At 42.4% G+C, this 19,564-nt stretch overlaps 1 protein-coding gene across 11 annotated transcripts in view; it reads left to right on the top strand.

Annotated features, from left to right (window-relative positions):
• Positions 1–19,564, top strand: part of STYXL2 (serine/threonine/tyrosine interacting like 2) — an 81,977-nt gene that overhangs the window by 54,593 nt on the left and 7,820 nt on the right. For 10 of the 11 annotated variants that reach the window (XM_058443397.1, XM_058443398.1, XM_058443395.1 and 7 more), the window contains 3 exons: positions 12,157–12,251; positions 15,738–15,969; positions 17,674–17,891. In XM_058443397.1, coding sequence (XP_058299380.1) covers positions 12,157–12,251; positions 15,738–15,969; positions 17,674–17,891 — 545 coding nt within the window. Of the gene's footprint in view, positions 1–2,413; positions 2,498–12,156; positions 12,252–15,737; positions 15,970–17,673; positions 17,892–19,564 lie in introns of those variants that run through there. The other variant, XM_058443401.1, reaches the window with a different exon arrangement.

The following is a 19,564-nucleotide window of genomic DNA, read 5'->3' as shown; positions in this document are numbered from 1 at the left end:
AAAGCATTTGTAATCTACATCGTACATTCCACACTGGGTAATACGGAGCAGAGTTTAATGTTGCTCACATTTTAGCATTAGCAGCCAAAGACAGAAACATCGTGGGGCTGAGGAGGAAATCTGTTCTTAATCCCCCCTCTTTTCTCAATTACAAAGCTGCCAGCTTCTCAAGAGTGTACCGGGTAGGCTATTCACGTATGATTTCTCAGGTTTGCTGACTCATTAGCCGAACTTCAATCTTTACCACCCAGAAGAAGGAAAGATGTTTCACAGCGATTTCTCTTTTCAAATTCTCCCCATCAAACCCACAGCCTCAGAGTGTAGGTATATTTAGGACAGATTCTTGATTCTCAGTATTTGTTACTTAAAACCAAATCCTCACAATTTAGAGTCAACGTTTTTTAGGGAAAATGGCAGGATGGAGGGCTCTCGGATGGGTAATCCCAGGCCAGGATCCTGGCAATCCCACCTGCTGAGTTCCTTGCAAGGCCTTTCTGCACACCTGACAGGTGAGGGCGCCTCCTGTGTCTATTTTTAGTCTGTGTCAGTTGCTTGGACTACTGATTACAGATGTGAGAAAGCCTCTTTGGGACCCAAAGGAACAAAGAAAACTGACCAAGTAAGAGAAATGTGGTGCTGCGCAAGGAAGAAGCCCTTGTAATCCCTACAGTAATACAATAATTCTCAGCATGGATCTGTTTGGTTTAGTTTTGCCCCAAACCTCATTTTACATAATACTGACCCTTAATAAATAAAATGATTAATGTTTTGTTAATAGGACTATAAATAGTATTAATTACTGAAAAATAAAATAATAAAACTTCCTTAATAAATATTGTTGAAATGGAAAATATGACTACTCACATTTATATAAAATCTGGGGCTTTGATTCTAGTTTTGTGAAATATTGTTATATGAAAACTAACTGTCCTGAACCCCTGGAGTTCAGAATGTCCACCAGGTCTGTTATAGAGGCAAGGTTTGCTCTACCATATTGGCATTATTTTGTTGTTGCTTCCCATCCGTAACATATTTGGCTCAGTCACTGATACTTAGTAAGTTGTGTATCACTATTGAGGAGAAGAGTGCCTAAGCATTTGCTTAAAACTTGCTTCTTAGCCCTTGGAATAGCACTATTCCTGTTATCTATTGGTGCTTAACAAATTACCTTAAAACTTAATGACTAAGGACAATAATTTCATTTTGCTCCCCTTTTTGTGAGTCAGGAATTTGGACAGGACTTGACCGGGCAGTTTATCTGTTTCATATGGCATCAGCTGGTGTGGCCTGATGGGCGGCAAGGTCCATTTCTAAGAGGATCATTCACATGGTTGGCTATTGGCTGGGAGCTCAGCAGGGACTGTTGACCAGTGCCCTTTCTAGCTTGGTGTTCTGGGGGTAGTCGGACTTCTTATATGGCAGCTCAGGAGTTCCCAGAGAGAGTGTCAAGACCCAAAGAAGGGAAGCTTCCCTCAAGATGTGGGCTCAAAAACTGATCAATTATCACTTCCACCATGTTCCATTCTATTGGTCAGAGTAGTCACAGAGACTACCCAGATTCTAGGGCAGTAGACATAGACCCCACCTCTCTATGCAAGGAGTATCACAGATCTGGGTTGACCATTACTCTACCATAAGAAAAAATTGCTAATTGCTAACATAGGCCTCAGATATTGTATATATCTTGGCCTCTGAAGGGCAGAGAGTAGGCATGGAGAGGACACAGCCAAGATCCTGCTTTTGCTTTGAGGCTTGCTACTGGTGTCCCAGTAAAATGATGAGCATGCAGCAAACACTTGATAGATCTTATTGCTGATTGTTGTAACTGCCACATTCCCTTAAGTATAGTACTATTGAAGACAAATTCAGTCAGTGAGTCAGAAATTATCTATTAAACATTTACTGTGTGCCAGACATTCTCCTAGGTGCGAGGAACACAATGGTCAACAAAATACCCAGTCATGGTCCTTGCCCTCATAGAGGGTATGATCTAGTATAGGAGACCAATATTTATCAAATGATTTCATAAATAAGTGTAAAATTGCATCTTATAGAAGTGCCATAAAAACAGGTGTATGGTGCAAGATCAAGGAAGACTTCCCTAAAGAAGGGATGATTTAACTAAAATCTGAAAAATGAGGGAAGCAGGAGAGGACTAACCATCAGGCTGCAGAAATGGACTTCTACAAAGTCCCTAGGCAGAGAGGAACTTGGTGAGAACAAGAGCCAAAGAAGACCAGTGTACTGGAAAGGAGTGAGCCAAAGAGAACCCAGTGCAAGTTGAGGCTGAGGAGGAGGAAAGGGCTAGAGACTACAGGGCCTTGGAAATCATCAGGTTTGATCCCCTAGGTTGTATGTGGACACCTGGCCCAGCCTTACCATAGTCCATCTATTCATCCAGACATCCAGCTCTTCATCCATCTACCCATCTGTCTGTACATCTACTCACTCAGTCATCAAACCCTGACTGATCACTTTCCATCTGCTAGAGACACAGGTAAATAAGACCACGTAATCCACCTAATCTGTACCTTTACAGAGCTCACTGCCACCCCCACTAGGTGTTTAAGTCTTAAACTGTCTTCACCAAGTAATGAGATTCCAAAGATCTCTCTAGTTTTAACACCCAAAGATAATGTCCCACGAACTTTACCCTTAATCCACCCCCACTCTCCAATAATGCTTATTTGAAAATGCATCTTTTGGTCACAGAAAGTACTTGGTGCTAGAATGGAAATGAGCTAACACAACTGCTAGCATAAAACTCTATTATCTTCACCAAGCAATGAGATCTCTAAAGGCCTCTCTAGTTTTAACATCCAAGATAATTTGGAAATGAATTAAATTGAGTTGCTTAGATTTATGGGGGGAAAATGGCAGATACGAGGCAGGACTAACTTGCAGCTCCCACGTGGATGAACAGAACAGCATATAGAGACTCACATCATGAACCTTTGCTCCAAGAACTACCATAGAAACATACCAGGAAAACTGAAACAATTCACAGACCCTTTCAAAGAAGCAGCTTGCTGTTGCAAACATCATGAGATAGCCAAAGAACTGTGAATGCCCATAGTGTGAGAGGGGGAAAGTCTGCCTCCAAACACACATCCTCACTGGGGAACCTGAAAATCCAGATCACAGGAGAAGGATTTAACCTTTTCTAGAGGTGAAATGAATTTAGAGAGCTGAGAAACATATAAAAGTAGAAGAAGCAGCAGGAAGAGCCCTGTAAACACTCTCAGTCCCCGGGGAAGCCATTTCTGACTTTATCTCACAGGGGTCCTTGGGGAGGGCAGCCAGGGGTATTGGGGAAGGACCACAGGGAGAAGGAAACTTCCAGCTGAACTTTGTAATAATTTCAACCAAGCGTAAATTGTCCAGGGCAGAATGGGGGATGGTGGAATGGCAAACAGGAAGTGCAAACAACAGCACAGAAGCCACCACAGGGGGGTGGTGGTGGGGCCTGAAAGCTCTGCTTGCTTTCTCCTCAGGGAAGCTTGTAGCCTGGGGCAAGATCTCATCCCTGCTTACCGGCTGCCTAAATTTAAACTCAGTGCTGTTGGTAGGGCACAGTGAAAGTGAGACTGGCCTTGCTGGCTGTGTGGGAGCTGGGTGAGGCGCCCCCTGCCAGCTTTACCCCCACTTCCCTGGCAACCTGTATGATGCAGCAGAGGCAACCACAATCCCCCTGGGAACATAACTCCTTTGGCCTGAGAACCACACCCTCCATCCCCGACAGCAAGCCCCATCCAAGGAGAGTCTGAGCTCAGACACACCTAACCCTGCCCCCACCTTATGGTCTTTCTGTACATGCCCTGATAGCCAAAGACAAAAGACATAATCTCTTGGGAGCTCTATGGCCTCACCCATCACCTGAGAAACCTGAATATTTATCCAGAAGACCTTAGGACAAGTTTGTTTCCCCCCTATACTACCGCAGCTGATGCATTCCTGAAGGTGCCACCTCCTGGCTGGAGGTCAACCAGCTCAAGCCATTACAACAACTCATAAAAGAAAAATGCTGCTCTAAGAAAGGAGAAAACAACAGCTAATTCTACTACCTGTAACATCCTGGCTAACCAGAGGTCCTGAGTCTGTCCACATGACAACTTCACTGCTACCATAACCAGCATTTGAGAAAACCAGTGCACTAAACAAAACTGTAACTAAGGACCCTCACAGAGTCCATTTCACTCCCCTACTACCTCCACTGGAGCAGGTACTGGTATCCATGGCTGAGAGACCTGAAGGTGGATCACATCACAGGATTCTTTGTAGACACTCCCCAGTACAAACCTGAAGCCCTGGTAGCTCCACTGGGTGGCTAGACCCAGAAGAGCAGTAACAGTCACTGCAGTCCAGCTCTCAGGAAGCCCCATCTCTAGTGGAAGGAGGAGAGCATCACATCAAGAGAACACCACATGAGACAAAAGAATCTGAACAGTAGCCCTTGAGCCCCAGATCTTTCCTCTGACATAGTCTAGCCAAACGAGAAGGAACCAGAAAAACAATTCTGGCAATATGACAAAGCAAGGTTCTTTAACACCCCCAAAAGATCACATTAGTTCGCCAGCAATGAATCAAAACCGAGAAGAAATCTCTGAATTGCCAGAAAAAGATTTCAGAAGGTCGATTATTAAGCAACTCAAGGAGACACCAGAGAAAGGTGAAAATCAACTTAAAGAAATTTGAGAAATAATACGAGATATGAGCAAAACAAACTCCAGAAAAATAGATAGCATCAATAAAAAAAAAAATCACAACTTCTGGAAATGAAAGACACACTTAGGGAAATACAAAATACACTGGAAACTTTCAACAACATCAAACAAGTAGAAGAAAGAACTTAAGAGCTCAAAGACAAGGTGTGAGAATTAACAATAGTAATGTCATTTTTCTACCTTGGTGATTGTGTTTTCTACCTTGGTGACAGTGTTCCCAGAAACAAAGCAAATGTCAACCTCACCGGTACCTTTAACGGAGCATAACAACCCTGACCACAACAAAGCCTGACTGGCCCTTACCACATCCTTTCCCAGCCCCTTACAGTTCCAACCTGCCAGCACTTCCCCAACCCCTCTCCTGTAGAAACTTTATTATAAAAACCTCAGCTTTAAGCTATCAGAGTCTCAACCAGATTCCTGACGGAGACCCCTTGCAGGCTTATTCCTGTGAATAAACCTGTTTGGCCATTGAGTTGCTTTCTCTCCATTGCTCTCTTCCTTTTTATTTTCCTAACACAAGGTTTTCAAATTAACCCAATCCAACAAAGACAAAGAAAAAAGAATTTTTGAAAGACGAACAAAGCCTCCAAGAAGTTTAGAATTATGTTAAATGACCAAACCTGAGAATAATTGGTGTTCCTGAGAAAGAAGAGAAATCTAAAAGTTTGGAAAACTTGCTTGAGGGAATAATCAAGGAGAACTTCCCTGGCCTTGCTAGAGATCTAGACATTCAAATACAAGAAGCTCAAAGAACACCCAGGAAATTCATTGCAAAACGAGTATCACCTAGGCATATAGTCATCAGATTATCTAAAGTCAAGAGGAAGGAAAGAATATTAAGAGCTGTGAGGCAAAAGCATCAAGTAAATTATAAAGGAAACCCTATCAGATTAATAGCAGATTTCTCATCAGAAACCCTACAATCTAGAATGGATTGGGTTCCTATCTTAAACGTCTTCAAATAAAACAATTATCAGCCAAGAGTTTTGTATCCAGCAAAAACTAAGCTTGATAAATGAAGGAAAGATAATATTTTTCAGACAAACAAATGCTGACAGAATTTGCCACTACCAAGCCAGCACTACAAGAACTGCTAAAAGGGTTTCTAAATTTTGAAACAAAACCTCAAAATACACAAAAATAGAACTTCTTTAAAGCACAAATCTTACAAGGCCTGTAACACAATAACACAATGAAAAAAAAGGTATTCGGGCAACAATTAGCATGATTAATAGAATAACATCTCACATCTCAATACGAATGTTGAATGTAACTGGCCTAAATGCTCCACTTAAAAGAGACAGAATGGCAGAATGGATAAGAATTCACCAACCAAGTATCTGCTGTCTTCAGGAGACTCACCTAACACATAAGGACTCTCATAAACTTAAGGCAAAGGGGTGGAAAAAGATATTCCATGCAAATGGACACCAAGAGCAAGCAGGAGTAGCTATTCTTATATCAGACAAAACAGACCTTAAAGCAACAACAGTTAAAAAAGACAAAGAGGGACATTATATAATGATAAAAGAACTAGTCCAACAGAAAAATATCACGGTCCTAAATATATATGCACCTAACACTGGTGCTCCCAAATTTATAAAACAATTACTACTAGACCTAAGAAATGAGATAGACAACAACACAATAATAGTGGGGAACTGCAGTACTCCACTGACAGCACTAGACAGATCATTAAGACAGAAAGTCAACAAAGAAACAATGGACTTAAACTATACCCTAGATCAAATGGACTTAACAGATATTTTCAGAACATTCTACCCACCAACTGCAGAATATACATTTTATTCATCAACATGTGGAACATTCTCCAAGATAGACCATATGAGAGGCCACAAAACAAGTAACAACAAATTTAAGAAAATTGAAATTACATCAAATACTTTCTCAGACCACAGTGGAATGAAATTGGAAATCAACTCCAAAAAGAACCCTCAAAACCATGCAAATACATGGAAATTAAATAACCTGTTCCTGAATGATAGTTGGGTCAACAATGAAATCAAGATGGAAATTAAAAAATTATTTGAACTAAATGATAATAGTAACACAACCTACCAAAACCTCTGGGATACAGCAAAAGCAGAGCAAAGAGGATAGTTCATAGCAATGAATGCCTTCATCAAAAAGTCTGAATAAGCACAAATAGACAATCTAAGGTCACACCTCAAGGAACTAGAGAAACAAGAACAAACCAAATCCAAACCCAGCAGAAGAAAAGAAATAACAAAGGCCAGAGCGGAACTAAATGAAATTGAAGCCAACAAACAAACAAAAAAATAAATGAAACAAAAAACTGGTTCTTTGAAAAGATAAACCAAAATTGATAGATCATTAGTGAGATTAACCAAGAAAAGAAGAGAGAAGGGCCAAATAAACTCAATTAGAATGAAACAGGAGCTATTACAACTGATACCAAAGAAATACAAAAGATTGTTCAAGGCTGCTATGAGCACCTTTACATGTACAAACTAGAAAACCTAGAGGAGGCCGGGCGCGGTGGCTCACGCCTGTAATCCCAGCACTTTGGGAGGCCGAGGCGGGCGGATCACGAGGTCAGGAGATCGAGACCATCCTGGCTAACACGGTGAAACCCCATCTCTACTAAAAATACAAAAAATTAGCCGGGCGAGGTGGCAGGCGCCTGTAGTTCCCAGCTACTTGGAGAGGCTGAGGCAGGAGAATGGCGTGAACCCTGGGGGGTGGAGCCTGCAGTGAGCCGAGATCACGCCACTGCACTCCAGCCTGGGTGAACGAGCGAGACTCCGTCTCAAAAAAAAAAAAAAAGAAAACCTAGAGGAGATGGATAAATTCCTGGAAATACACAGCCCTCCTACATTAAACTAGGAAGAAACAGAAACTCTGAAACAGACCAATAACAAGCAGCAAGATTAAACTGGTAATAAAAACATTGCACATACACACATAAAAAGTCCAGGCCCAGATGGGTTCACAGCTAAATTCTATCAAACATTCAAAGAAGAATTGGTGCTAATCTTATTGAAACTTTCCCAAAAGATAGAGAAAGAGGGAATCCTCCCTAAATCATTCTGTGAAGCCAGTATCACTCTAATACCAAAACCAGGAAAGGACATAGCAAAAAAAGAAAACTACAGACCAATATCCCTGATGAACATAGAGGCAAAAATCCTCAACAAAATACTAGCTAACTGAATCCAGCAGCATAATAAAAAGATAATCCACCATGATCAAGTGGCTTTTATACCAGGGATGCAGGGATGGTTTAACATCTGCAAGTCAATAAATGTGATACACCACATGAACAGAATTAAAAACAAAAATCACATGACCATCTCAATAGATGCAGAAAAAGTATTTGATAAAATTCAGCATTGCTTTATGCTTAAAACCCTCAGCATAATTGGCATAGAACGGACATACCTTAAGGTAATAAAAGTCATCCATGACAAACATACAGCCAACATTATACTAAACAAGGAAAAGTTGAAAGCATTCCCCCTGAGAACTGGAACAAGACAAAGATGCCCACTTTCACCTCTTCTATTCAACATAATACTGGAAGTCCCAGCCAGAGCAATCAGAAAAGAGAAAGAAATAAGGGCATGCAAATCAGTAACAAGGAAGTCAGACTGTCACTGTTCGCTGATGATATGATCATATACCTAGAAAAACCTGAAGACTCATCCAAAAAGTTCCTACATCTGATAAATGAATTCAGCAAAGTCCCAGGATAAAAAATCAATGTACACAAATCAGTAGCACTGCTATACACCAACAGTGAACAAGCTGAGAATCAAATCAAGAACTCAACCCCTTTTAAAATAGCTGCAAAAAAAAAAAAAATGCTTAGGAATATATCTAACCAAGAAGGTGAAAGACCTCTACAAGGAAAGCTACAAAACACTGTTGAAAGAAATCATAGATGACACAAACAAATGGAAACACATCCCATGCTCATGGTTGGGTAGAATCAATATTGTGAAAATGAGCATACTGCTAAAACCAAACTACAAATTCAGTGAAATTCCCATCAAAATACCATAATCATTCTTCACAGAACTGGAAAAAACAATTCTAAAATTAATATGGAACCAAAAAAAAGCCTACATATCCAAAGCAAGACTAAGCAAAAAGAGCAAATCTGTAGGCATCACATTACCTGACTTCAAACTATATTATAAGGCTATAGTCACCAAAACAGCAAGGTACTGGTATAAAAATAGGCACATAGACCAATGGAACAGAATAGAGAACCCAGAAATAAAGCCAAATACTTCCAGCCAACCAATCTTCAACACAGCAAACAAAAACATAAAGTGGGGAAAGGACACCATATTCAATAAATGGTGCTGGTCTAGTTGGCAAGCTACATGTAGAAGAATGAAACTGGATCCTCATCTCTCACCTTATACAAAAAATAACTCAAGATGGATCAAAGACTTTAATCTAAGACCTGAAACCATAAAAATTCTAGAACATAACATCAAAAAAAAAAAACCCTTCTAGGCACTGGCTTAGGCAAAGTCTTCATGACCAAGAACCCAAAAGCAAATGCAGCAAAAATAAAGATAAATAGATGGGACTTAATTAAACTAAAAAGCTTCTGCACAGCAAAAGAGATATTCAGCAGAGTAAACAGCCAACCCACAGAGTGGGAGAAAACTTTTGCAAACTATGCATCCAACAAAGGACTAATATACAGATTTTACAAGGAACTCAAGCAAATCAGCAAGAAAAAAAATGATAATCCCATCAAAAATGGGTTAAAGACATGAATAGACAATTCTCAAAAGAAGATATGCAATGGTTAACAACAAACATTAAAAAATGCTCTACATCACTAATTATCGGGGAAATGCAAATCAAAACCACAATGCAATACCACCTTACTTCTGCAAGAATGGACATAATTTAAAAATCAAAAGATAATAGATGTTGGCATGGATGTGGTGCAAAGGGAACACTTTTACACTGCTTGTAGGAATGTAAACTAGTACAACCACTATTGAAAACAGTAGGGAGGTTCCTTAAAGAACTAAAAGTAGATCTACCATTTGATCCAGCAATCCCACTCCTGAGTATCTACTCAGAGGAAAGAAGTCATTATGTGAAAAAGACTTGCACGCATATGTTTATAGCAGCACAGTTCACAATTGTGAAAACATGGAACCAGCCCAAATGCCCATCAGTCAACAAGTGGATAAAGAAAATGTAGCGCATACACACACACACACACACACACACACACACATATATATATGCTATGGAATAATACTTAGCCATAAAACGGTCTAAAATACTGGCATTTGCAGCAACCTGGATGGAATTGGAGACCATTATTGTAAGTGAAGTAACTCAGGAATGGAAAACCAAACATTGTATGTTTTCACTTATAAGTAAGAGCTAAGGTATGAGGAGGCAAAGGCATAAGAATGATACAATGGACTTTGGGGACTTGGGGGGAAGGATGGGAGGGGGTGAGGGATAGAAAATAACACATTGGATACAGTGTACACTGCTCTGGTGATGGGTGCACCAAACTCTCAGAAATCGCCACTAAAGAACATGTCCATGTAACCAAACACCACCTGTTCCCCAAAAACCTATTGAAATTTAAAAAAAGAGTTGATTAGGAGAACAATTATTTTGTAGTAACCATCCACAAATTGTTGTCCAACCTCAGGAGAATGCTGTGCCCAGTGTCAGCCAGGCCATGGAGAAGGAAATAACCTTGCCAGGAGAAAGGAGTAGCCTGTGAATCTACTCAAGATATGGCCAGACCTGCCCATGCAGCCTCTAGTGAACAAAGTTCACCCTTAATCCACCCCCACTCCCGGGTCATGCATATTTGAATATGCATTTTTGGTCACAGGAGTACTTGGTGCTAGAATAGGAATGAGCCAGCACAACTGCTATCAGAAAACTCTCAGATACTATGGATGATGATGTCACAGCATGCTGTCCCTGAGGTGGCCTAGGCAGGTCTGGCCATGCCCTGGGTAGAGTTCCAGGCTACTTCTTTCTCCTAGCAAGAGCATTGGCCCTGCTGACACTGAGCACACCATTCCCCCTAGGGTGGACTCTGATGTTGTGGATGCACAAGAGAATTGTTCTGCTAATCATTTCAATTTAATTCCATCTCAACTTGTCTCAGCTCAAGTTAGCTTTGTTCAGCTCATCTGGATTCTGCTCAACTTAACTTTACTCAGCGTAATTCATCCATGCATCTAGGCTTCCCATAAAACATTTCTTAAGTACTTACCTGTCAAAGCCTGCATTGAGTCTGGGAATCCAGCTGGGGTTGCTTCCACCAACCAATCCACCTCCCTGTTCTAATCTAAATGGTATCTGTGTATTGTGGAGAGAACACTGGACCTACAGCAGGACTGCCCTATGTTCTCAACTTAGCCCTGCCATTTATTTACTGCCTTAGGCAATTTTCTTAACCTTTCTGAGCCGCAATTTTCTCATCAGTAATGCAGGAATAAAAATAATACCTAATTTGTGGAGGGTTTGTCAGAATTAAATTCACAGAAGGCACTCACAAATGGTATCCATTAAATCCTCCCTCTATGGACATAAAGGAAAGACTAAGCAGAAAAAAGAAAATGACCCAAATCTCATCTGAACACCTGGAGAACAGGACAACTCACTAGAAAGTTGTTTACTAGTGAACTATGGTGTGGTCCCATCCCCACCGCCATAGTGCAGTCCCAAGTCTTGTCTCTGCTCTAGATTCTCCATGTTCCTAAAGGTCTCTTTTGACAACTGCACTGAATTATTTTTGGGAAATTGCCTTGACATTTACCCAAGTTACTTTCTTTGCATCCCTGGGCTCAACCTGACTCTTGATTTCATGTGCTCAGAATCAGTACCCGTGCATTTGAGTTCATCTTTAGCATTTCACTTGGTGCTGTGCCAGTTCTTCATCATTAGCCCATTCCCTTAGAAACAGGGAGAAGGAATGGAGAACAGAGGGAACAGAAACAGTGATGGCAACCTATTCAGCCCAGCAGTCCAGCAGAAGACTGGCAGAGGCACAATTAAGGACACCCTGTAGATCGATAGCAGAGGAAAAGGAGACAAAATTTTTAAAATGAGCAGCGGGACATCCAAGAAAGTGAAGCCGCATCAGGGTGGGTTCCGCCAAGCATAGACGTACGCTCTTGCCTCCACAACATAGACCACCATGTCATTAAACATCACACACCATCAGTGCCAACTGTGATCTGAAAATAGGTGGGCATCTGAGTCACATGATACCCAGTGTTCTGTATTCTTGGGTCCTTAAACTTAGGAAGGCTTTGCCTTGATCACTCATTGTTTCCCACTTGTTGCTAAAATCAAAACCAGGTTTCTCATCTAAAAGAATGCCTTCAATTCAGATGCTGCAGGCTTATCTCACATGAATATCCTCTTCCCTTAGGTATTCAATGGTCTCAGATGCAGAAACAGAAAGCATTTTCATGGAACCCATTCACCTCTCCTCAGCCATTGCAGCCAAACAGATCATCAATGAAGGTAATGCAATCAAAAGCTGGGTGGAAGCAAAGTCCAGTGGTCATCTGGAGACCCTTAGAGGTGGGGATAAAAAAAAGAAGATGTCAATGTGCCTCTCAGGTGCTGCCCATCACGTTAGGAAGAGCAGATCTGCAGAAGGCAATTCTGCCAACCCCACCCCCTCAACTTTGATAGGATGGAAGTGGAAATAATTATGCATCAGTGTGAACAGGGACAACCAGAGAGGCAGCACCAATCTGTCCCTAGGGCCTCCTGCTCCATTTTTGGTTACCTCAGTGGTCCTGAGGTGGCTTATGGCAGAGGCACAGACCTGAGAGCCCAAGAAATGGCCAGAAGCACCAGAGGGTTCTCTTCCAAGGGAGTCTAGACTTAGACCTGCACTTCCACCAGTGCTTAAAGATGCTTCAAACTGAAGGGTGCATGGGAAGGAGGGAAAAGCTTGGGTGGGGAGCACCCAATATTAAATATGTTAATATTTACACAGTAAAATTTTGAAGCAGACAACATATTATTATATTTCATTCAAAGATACTTATTTGGATTAGATGAATTTTTTTCTAATCAACTTTAAGTAAATAATCTTTTGCAATTTCTTTCTTCCCCTTTCTTCTCCCTTCTCCCTGGGTAGCCTCACAACTCTGGTGAGATGGGGTGGAGTGGGATAAGGTGCACACTGATGAAGCAGGGCCCAGCTGGCCTTTGGGCTTAATCTCACAACCACCGCTGGTGGCCACAATCCTTTCCTTGGTCTTTCAATATGAGAATCACATGCTACTCTTTGTCCATTCAAACTCTGGTCTTGGTCCCCTGACCCATTTGGGTCTCCACCAGGGTCTCTAGAGGACATTTGGACTTCTTCCACACTTCACATAGAACCAGAAATTTGACTTGCTGTTGCTCACTGTTCTGGGCACTCTAGGAGGCCCCATCTTCTCAAAGACCCATCTGCTTTGGGGGATTTTTTTTCTTTTTCTTCCATACCTGGGGTGTCTGTTATCTTGTCCCAAGATATCTTGCCCGCTAACCCAGGCAGTGTCTTCACCCTGGTCCAGTTCTCTCTGAATTGCTCCCAGCACCACTATAGCTCTAGAAAGTCTTTTCTTCCTCTTTTGTGATTGGAAATTTCCCTAACCTTCCATTCTGCATCATCTCTGCTTTGTGCTTCATTCTGTGGACCATTCTCCAGGCTTTGGTTCTTGATAAGTAAAAGTCCAGCTTTAGGAATTGTGGGGAGAGAAAAAAAAACATTTTATCTCTTTGAAAGCTTCACTTTCAAGTCTATAGAATGCTATGGACATTCAGTCTAGTTTGAAACCAAAAGATGTGCAATGCCTTTTTTATCTTGGCTCTTTTCTATTCTTCCCTTCTCTGGGGGCATCAAACCTAAGTTTCATTAGCCTTAGTGGCTGAAGGGCTATAGGGAGAGAAAAAACAATATATGCTCACTAGTGATTACAGGGGTAAAAATGTGTGCTGAAAACCTTCCGTTTTCATGAAAGTCTGCATATGCCACACATCCGTGAGTGTAGGGGAGAAATGTGTGGGCTTTACTTTCTGCTGAAGAAATGTCAGGTAATAGAAAGAAATTGATGCAGGGAGAGAGGCAAGGTCTACAGAGGCTGAAGTGTGAACCAGAGACCTAGTGAAAGCAGGAGTTGCCATCAGGGGTGAAGGGCTGGGACATTTGTTTTTAAATTGCAAAGAAAAGAAATGGAAACAACAACCTGCTAGATAAATAGCCGAGGAAGACAATACTGTGTATTTTAATGAGGTGTCAGGAGTCCCATTTTTTATATGTAGTAAGGGAAAGACATCTAAGTAGACAAGGGAAGGAGAGCGGGCTGAATTTGCTATGAAAGACCCCAGGAGAGCCAGGGGAGAAAACTGGGTAGTGGAGAAAATAGGAACACTTCATCTATTTTTAAACAAAATAGAGCTCTGGGATTGCAGGAGTTTTCTTCTTTCTGCGTTTGAAACGGAGATCAGAGAACGTTTAGAGCTGAGCCCTGATGCAGGGATGTGGGGGTCCCTCAGGGGGGTTAAAGGAGGGAAGAGAGAAGGGAAATGAAATCCTGAGCCCTAGGCAGAACCCAAGGCTCCCTGGATTTGCAGTCCATGAGCAACAAGCCCTGCTTACCCCTGGGAGGAGCAGATTCCATGAGGGGCTGGACCAAGTCTACCTTCCAAATGTGGCTGGACTCTCTGCAGCCCCCACCCAGAGACTGCCCATCAGGGAAAGAGATGGTGCCAGTAAGAGGCTATGGGGAACACAGAGGACACATCTTTTCAGCTTCTTTTCTCTCTCTCTCTATTCAGTATTTTGGCTACCACGTGAGAGGAATGATTTTGTTCTTTCTTATTTTTGTCTAACTTAAAGAAAGAAAACATCTTACATTTCCCCAAATTTGATAAACTGTGAGCAAATATATTATTAGAAGAAGATAAAGATTCACCCCAGATGTGAGTGAATTGGGGTTTGAGTTCATTTGGAGTTTGAGCTTTTCTGACCTGTGGTCAGAAAGGCCCTGAGTCGCATTTTGAGATTAGAATGAGAGCTCATGGCCAACCTTTGCCACCTATCTGTGGGCTGGGAGGCTGAGAATCGTAGGTCCTTATATTCTAGTAGGGGGAAGAAGACAATACAAGAAATAAGTTAGTAAATTAGGTGTATATTAGAAGGTAATATTGCATAAATTACTGCTGAAAGTTTTACTTTTCCCAGGGTTATTTGCAATCCATATGTAAAAGAGTCAAGCTAACAGAGTGAATTATACTATGAATGAATGCCATTCATTCATTTGGTAAATACTTCTACCTTTTTTTTTTTTTGAGACAGAGTTTCGTTCCTTTTGCCCAGGCTGGAATGCAATGGTGCGCTCTCAACTCACTGCAACCTCCATTTCCCAGGTTCAAGTGATTGTCCTGCCTCAGCCTCCCAAGTAGCTGGGATTACAGGCACTTGCCACCACGCTTGGCTAATTTTGTATTTTTTGTAGAGACAGTGTTTCACCATGTTGGCCAGGTTGGTCTTGAACTGACCTCAGGTCATCCGCCCACCTTGGCCTCCCAAAGTGCTGGGGTTACAGACGTGAGCCACTATGCCTGGCCGCTAAATACTTCTGAGCATCCACTTTGTACTGGGCACTGTGGGAGTTATTAAGTATGAATCAAAGTACACCTAGTACTTAAGGTACTTGGTCTAAAAAATTATCGACCAGCTTCAGAGAAGCATGGGAGGGAGTAAAAGAAATTGGATCCCCTTTACCCACATCTATACAGTCTTCTTGCTGACCCTGATTAAAAGTGTTTGGGCCAGTGCAGCAGGTACCCTGGGCCCAATTAAAGTCCTTCCTGGAAGATCCTGCTGGCATTCAGTCCATGCCCAGAATCCTGGCAGCAAACTGGCCAAGAGCATGTTCTCCCCAGGAACCAGGAAGGCCATGATATTCCTAACTCTCTGATGAGAATGCCGCTTGTCTCCTTTAGAACTCAAGCCACGGGGGGTCAGAGCAGACGCAGAGTGTCCAGGCATGCTGGAGTCTGCTGAACAGCTGCTGGTGGAGGACCTGTACAACCGCGTCAGGGAGAAGATGGATGACACCAGCCTCTATAGTACGCCCTGTGTCCTGGACCTACAGCGGGCCCTGGTTCAGGATCGCCAAGAGGCTCCCTGGAATGAGGTGGATGAGGTCTGGCCCAATGTCTTCATAGCTGAGAAGTGAGTCTGACTGCTCTTCATGACCCTTTGTCCCACCCCTCTGGTTAGTGCCTGAGACAGACGAAACTCCCCCAACTTTCACCAAAGGCACCCATAGGTCCATCCAGCACAATGAGGCTGCCTAGCCACTTACGCTGCCCCAGCCCAGAGAAAGGCCCCTCCATCCACCTGCATTCAGAGGTCTCCAGGCAAGATGCCGCCATGACTGCTTATCCTTTGCCTTCTTGCCAGGACTCTCTTGTCCCTCACAAAGGCCTTCCTTGGGCCGCCTTTCCTGCCACAGAGTCTTGCCAACTTCACCATCTCATAACATCTGTAGCTACCACAGAACCAGACACTAGGAGCCATTGACAATAATATTGACATGCATATGTAATTACCAACATTGGAAAATATTCACAATACAGTAAGAAAGAATTAGATTACAAGAGAAGACACGTACAGTGTGCTGCTAGTTGAGCAATAGATGTGTGTGTGTGTGTGTGTGTGTGTGCATGTTTTTGCATAGACAACAGTTAGAAGGAAATGTGAGAAAATGTTAACAATGTTTCTCTCTGGGAGGTGTTTTTACAAGCGGTTTTTATTTTCTTCTTTAGATTTCGTTTGACTTGTACAGGTTTCCTAAAGTAGACATTGTTTTTATAATCCAAAAACTATTATTTTCTAAAAGTTTATCAGCGGTTTCCAGAACAAAAACAACTCACTCACATCCTATTTCTTTAGGATGCCAGTGCATAATTGCTACCACTAGGTTAATTAGTGAAACAAATTTTTGCTGACTCATCGAATACTTAATGAGATGTTTTCCCAGGGTAATTATCCAGATATCCGGAAGCAAAGGAGGAAATTTGGCCTCAGGGGAGGGAGTAGGGAAAACAGCTTTGAACAGTGGGTCTTATCTTCACCAAGGAGTAATCAGTTGCCTAGAACTTGATCCTCAGAGCTGGGCACCAAGTCCTAAGTGATCTTTAAATAGATCTTCAGATCCAGGAGCATTCATCTTATGGTCACTAAGAACCCAGGCATTGCCAGGTATCCTCAGCTAAAAGCTTTTGTTCCTACTCGGACAACCTGTCCTCAGGGCCTCTTCAAACTAAGCTGCACTTATTCAGCTACAGCAAAAAGAGCTCTGAACTAGAAATCTAAAACACTGGTTCTTGTTGTCTTTTTCTCCTTTCACAATCTTGGGAAGTTATAAGAGCTCTCAGATTGAGTTTTATAATCTTCAAATGGGAATAAAACAAGAGTCCCTGTCTACTTCTTAAGTTTATTGTTAGGATAACATAAAATAATGCATGTGAAAGGATTTTGACAATTATAAGCATGCCATATCAATGTAGAATATACTTAATTTTATTATTTGTGCCTACCACTTTTGTGCCTTGATGAATGTCCATGCCCAAGGCATGTGGTTTTAAACTAGAAGTCTCTAGATCATTCAAAGGTTTCCTTACACATCACTTTGTTGGCCTCTTCATCTCGCCCTTCCTCACCTAACTCCCTGTCTTTTCTCCCTTTTGCCGAGGCCAAGTCATCGACTCTTTCTATAAAGGTATTTGCAGTGATCCCCAGACAACCAGGGGCAGAAAAGGAGGCACTTGCCCAGCTGTGGCCCCAGACTGGCTGAGGCAGGCTCGCCATCACAGTGGTGACACACTTTTCTAGTTCCGACTCTGGCAAACGGGTCCCTGCCTCTTCCCCCAGGAGTGTCGCTGTGAACAAGGGGAGGCTGAAGAGGCTGGGAATCACCCACATTCTGAATGCTGCGCATGGCACCGGTGTTTACACTGGCCCCGAATTCTACACCGGCCTGGAGATCCAGTACCTGGGTGTAGAGGTGGATGACTTTCCTGAAGTGGACATTTCCCAGCATTTCCGGAAGGCGGCTGAGTTCCTTGATGAGGCACTACTGACTTACAGAGGTGAGAGGGGTCTGCCCGCTCCAGGCTGCTGGAATTCCACAGGGGGAAAAGCAATGTGGGGAATGTTATGAAAACCTGATTAGTTGGCGTGTCTGGGGGGTATCTGTCTTAAGAGGGCTGTTTTCTCTGAGAAAAGGAGAAAAGACAGGACAATCATTCATCCAGTAAGTAATTACTGAGTGCCTAGCATGTGCCAGCTACTATTCTAGGCACTGTGTAGAAAGATACAGGCAACGCTTCCAGCCTTTGACTGTTACACTGTAAGAGGGGACAGAAAATGAAAAAAAAAAAGAGAAAAAAATGTCAGATGGTGACAAGTGTGAGGCAGAGACTAACTAGAACAATGTGCTAGAGTGACTGGCTAGCTCCTTGGAGAGTATGGGGGAGGAGGCCTTCTGACAATGGGACATTTAAGCCAAGTGACAAAGAGCTAGCCATGGGAAAACTGGAAGAAGAGCATTCCTGCAGAAGAGAACTAGTAGTGCAAAGATCCAAAGGTGGAAAGCTTGGTGTGTTCAGGAATCAAAGGCCAGTGTGGATGAGCATGGTGGATGAAGGTTGAAGTGGCAGAGGCCCCCCATCAAACAGGAAGCTAAAAGCCAGGGTAAGAAGTTGGGGCAGCACCTTGATCTGATTTGTGTTTTAGAAAACTCCCTCCCTCCGCCTTGGAGAACAGACCGAGTTGGGAAGGTAGAGAGTAGTGCTTTGGGGCTGCTGTTGCTATATCCAAGTGAAAGGTGACATGAGACTAGTCTGCAGAGGTCATAGGCCTCAGGGAGGAGGGATGGAGCCCACACAATGAGGCCGCCAGCCTGGCTGGGAAGAGTTCAGGATATGGTGTCCAGAAACCTGGGTTTGAGTCCAGGATTTGCTACACTGTATATACAATGTGACCTTGGGCCATTTCCTTTTGCCCTGGGAACTGCAGAGGACAAAGACAAAAATATCAAATCCTAAAGTTGCTGTGAGGAATAACGTTTTAAAAATGTATATAAAATAACTCCCTTGGGACAATACCTGGCACAATAAATGCTTTAAAAATTATAGCCATTGCTATAATAATATTGTTAATGATTTCCTGGAAAGGGCATTGCCTGTCACCACCAATGGCCAGGTTGGGTAACTTCTAATGGAAAATACAAGCACACATATTTTCTTTTTTTATTATTTTTACTTTTTTATTTTTAGAGACAGGATGCAGCTCTGTTGCCCAGGCTGCTGGAGCACTCACTATAGCCTTGACCTCCTGGGCTCAAGGGATCCTCCCACCTCGGCCTCCCAAAGTGCTGAGATTACAGGCGTGAGCCACCATGCCTGGCCAAATACACATATTTTAAATATGTATATGTATGTGTGTGTGTAAATTACATATATATATAGAGAGAGGTATGTATGTGTATATATACACAGATGTATACACATATACATATATACACACATACATATATACACACATACACGCACTCACATATAAATAGTTTTCAGTTTTCTCCTTTGTTCAATGCTTAAAAACTCCTTTTTTTTTTTTTTTTTTTTTTTTTTGAGGCGGAGTCTCGCTCTTGTTGCCCAGTCTGGAGTGCAATGGTGCCATCTATGGCTCAGTGCAACCTCCGTCTCCTGGGTTCAAGCGATTCTTCTGCCTCAGCGTCCCGAGTAGCTGGGATTACAGACTC

The sequence above is a fragment of the Hylobates moloch genome, unplaced genomic scaffold (assembly GCF_009828535.3).
Source record: "Hylobates moloch isolate HMO894 unplaced genomic scaffold, HMol_V3 SCAFFOLD_8, whole genome shotgun sequence".
NCBI classification, from domain to species: domain Eukaryota; kingdom Metazoa; phylum Chordata; class Mammalia; order Primates; family Hylobatidae; genus Hylobates; species Hylobates moloch.
This window is presented reverse-complemented; position numbering and strand designations above follow the sequence as displayed.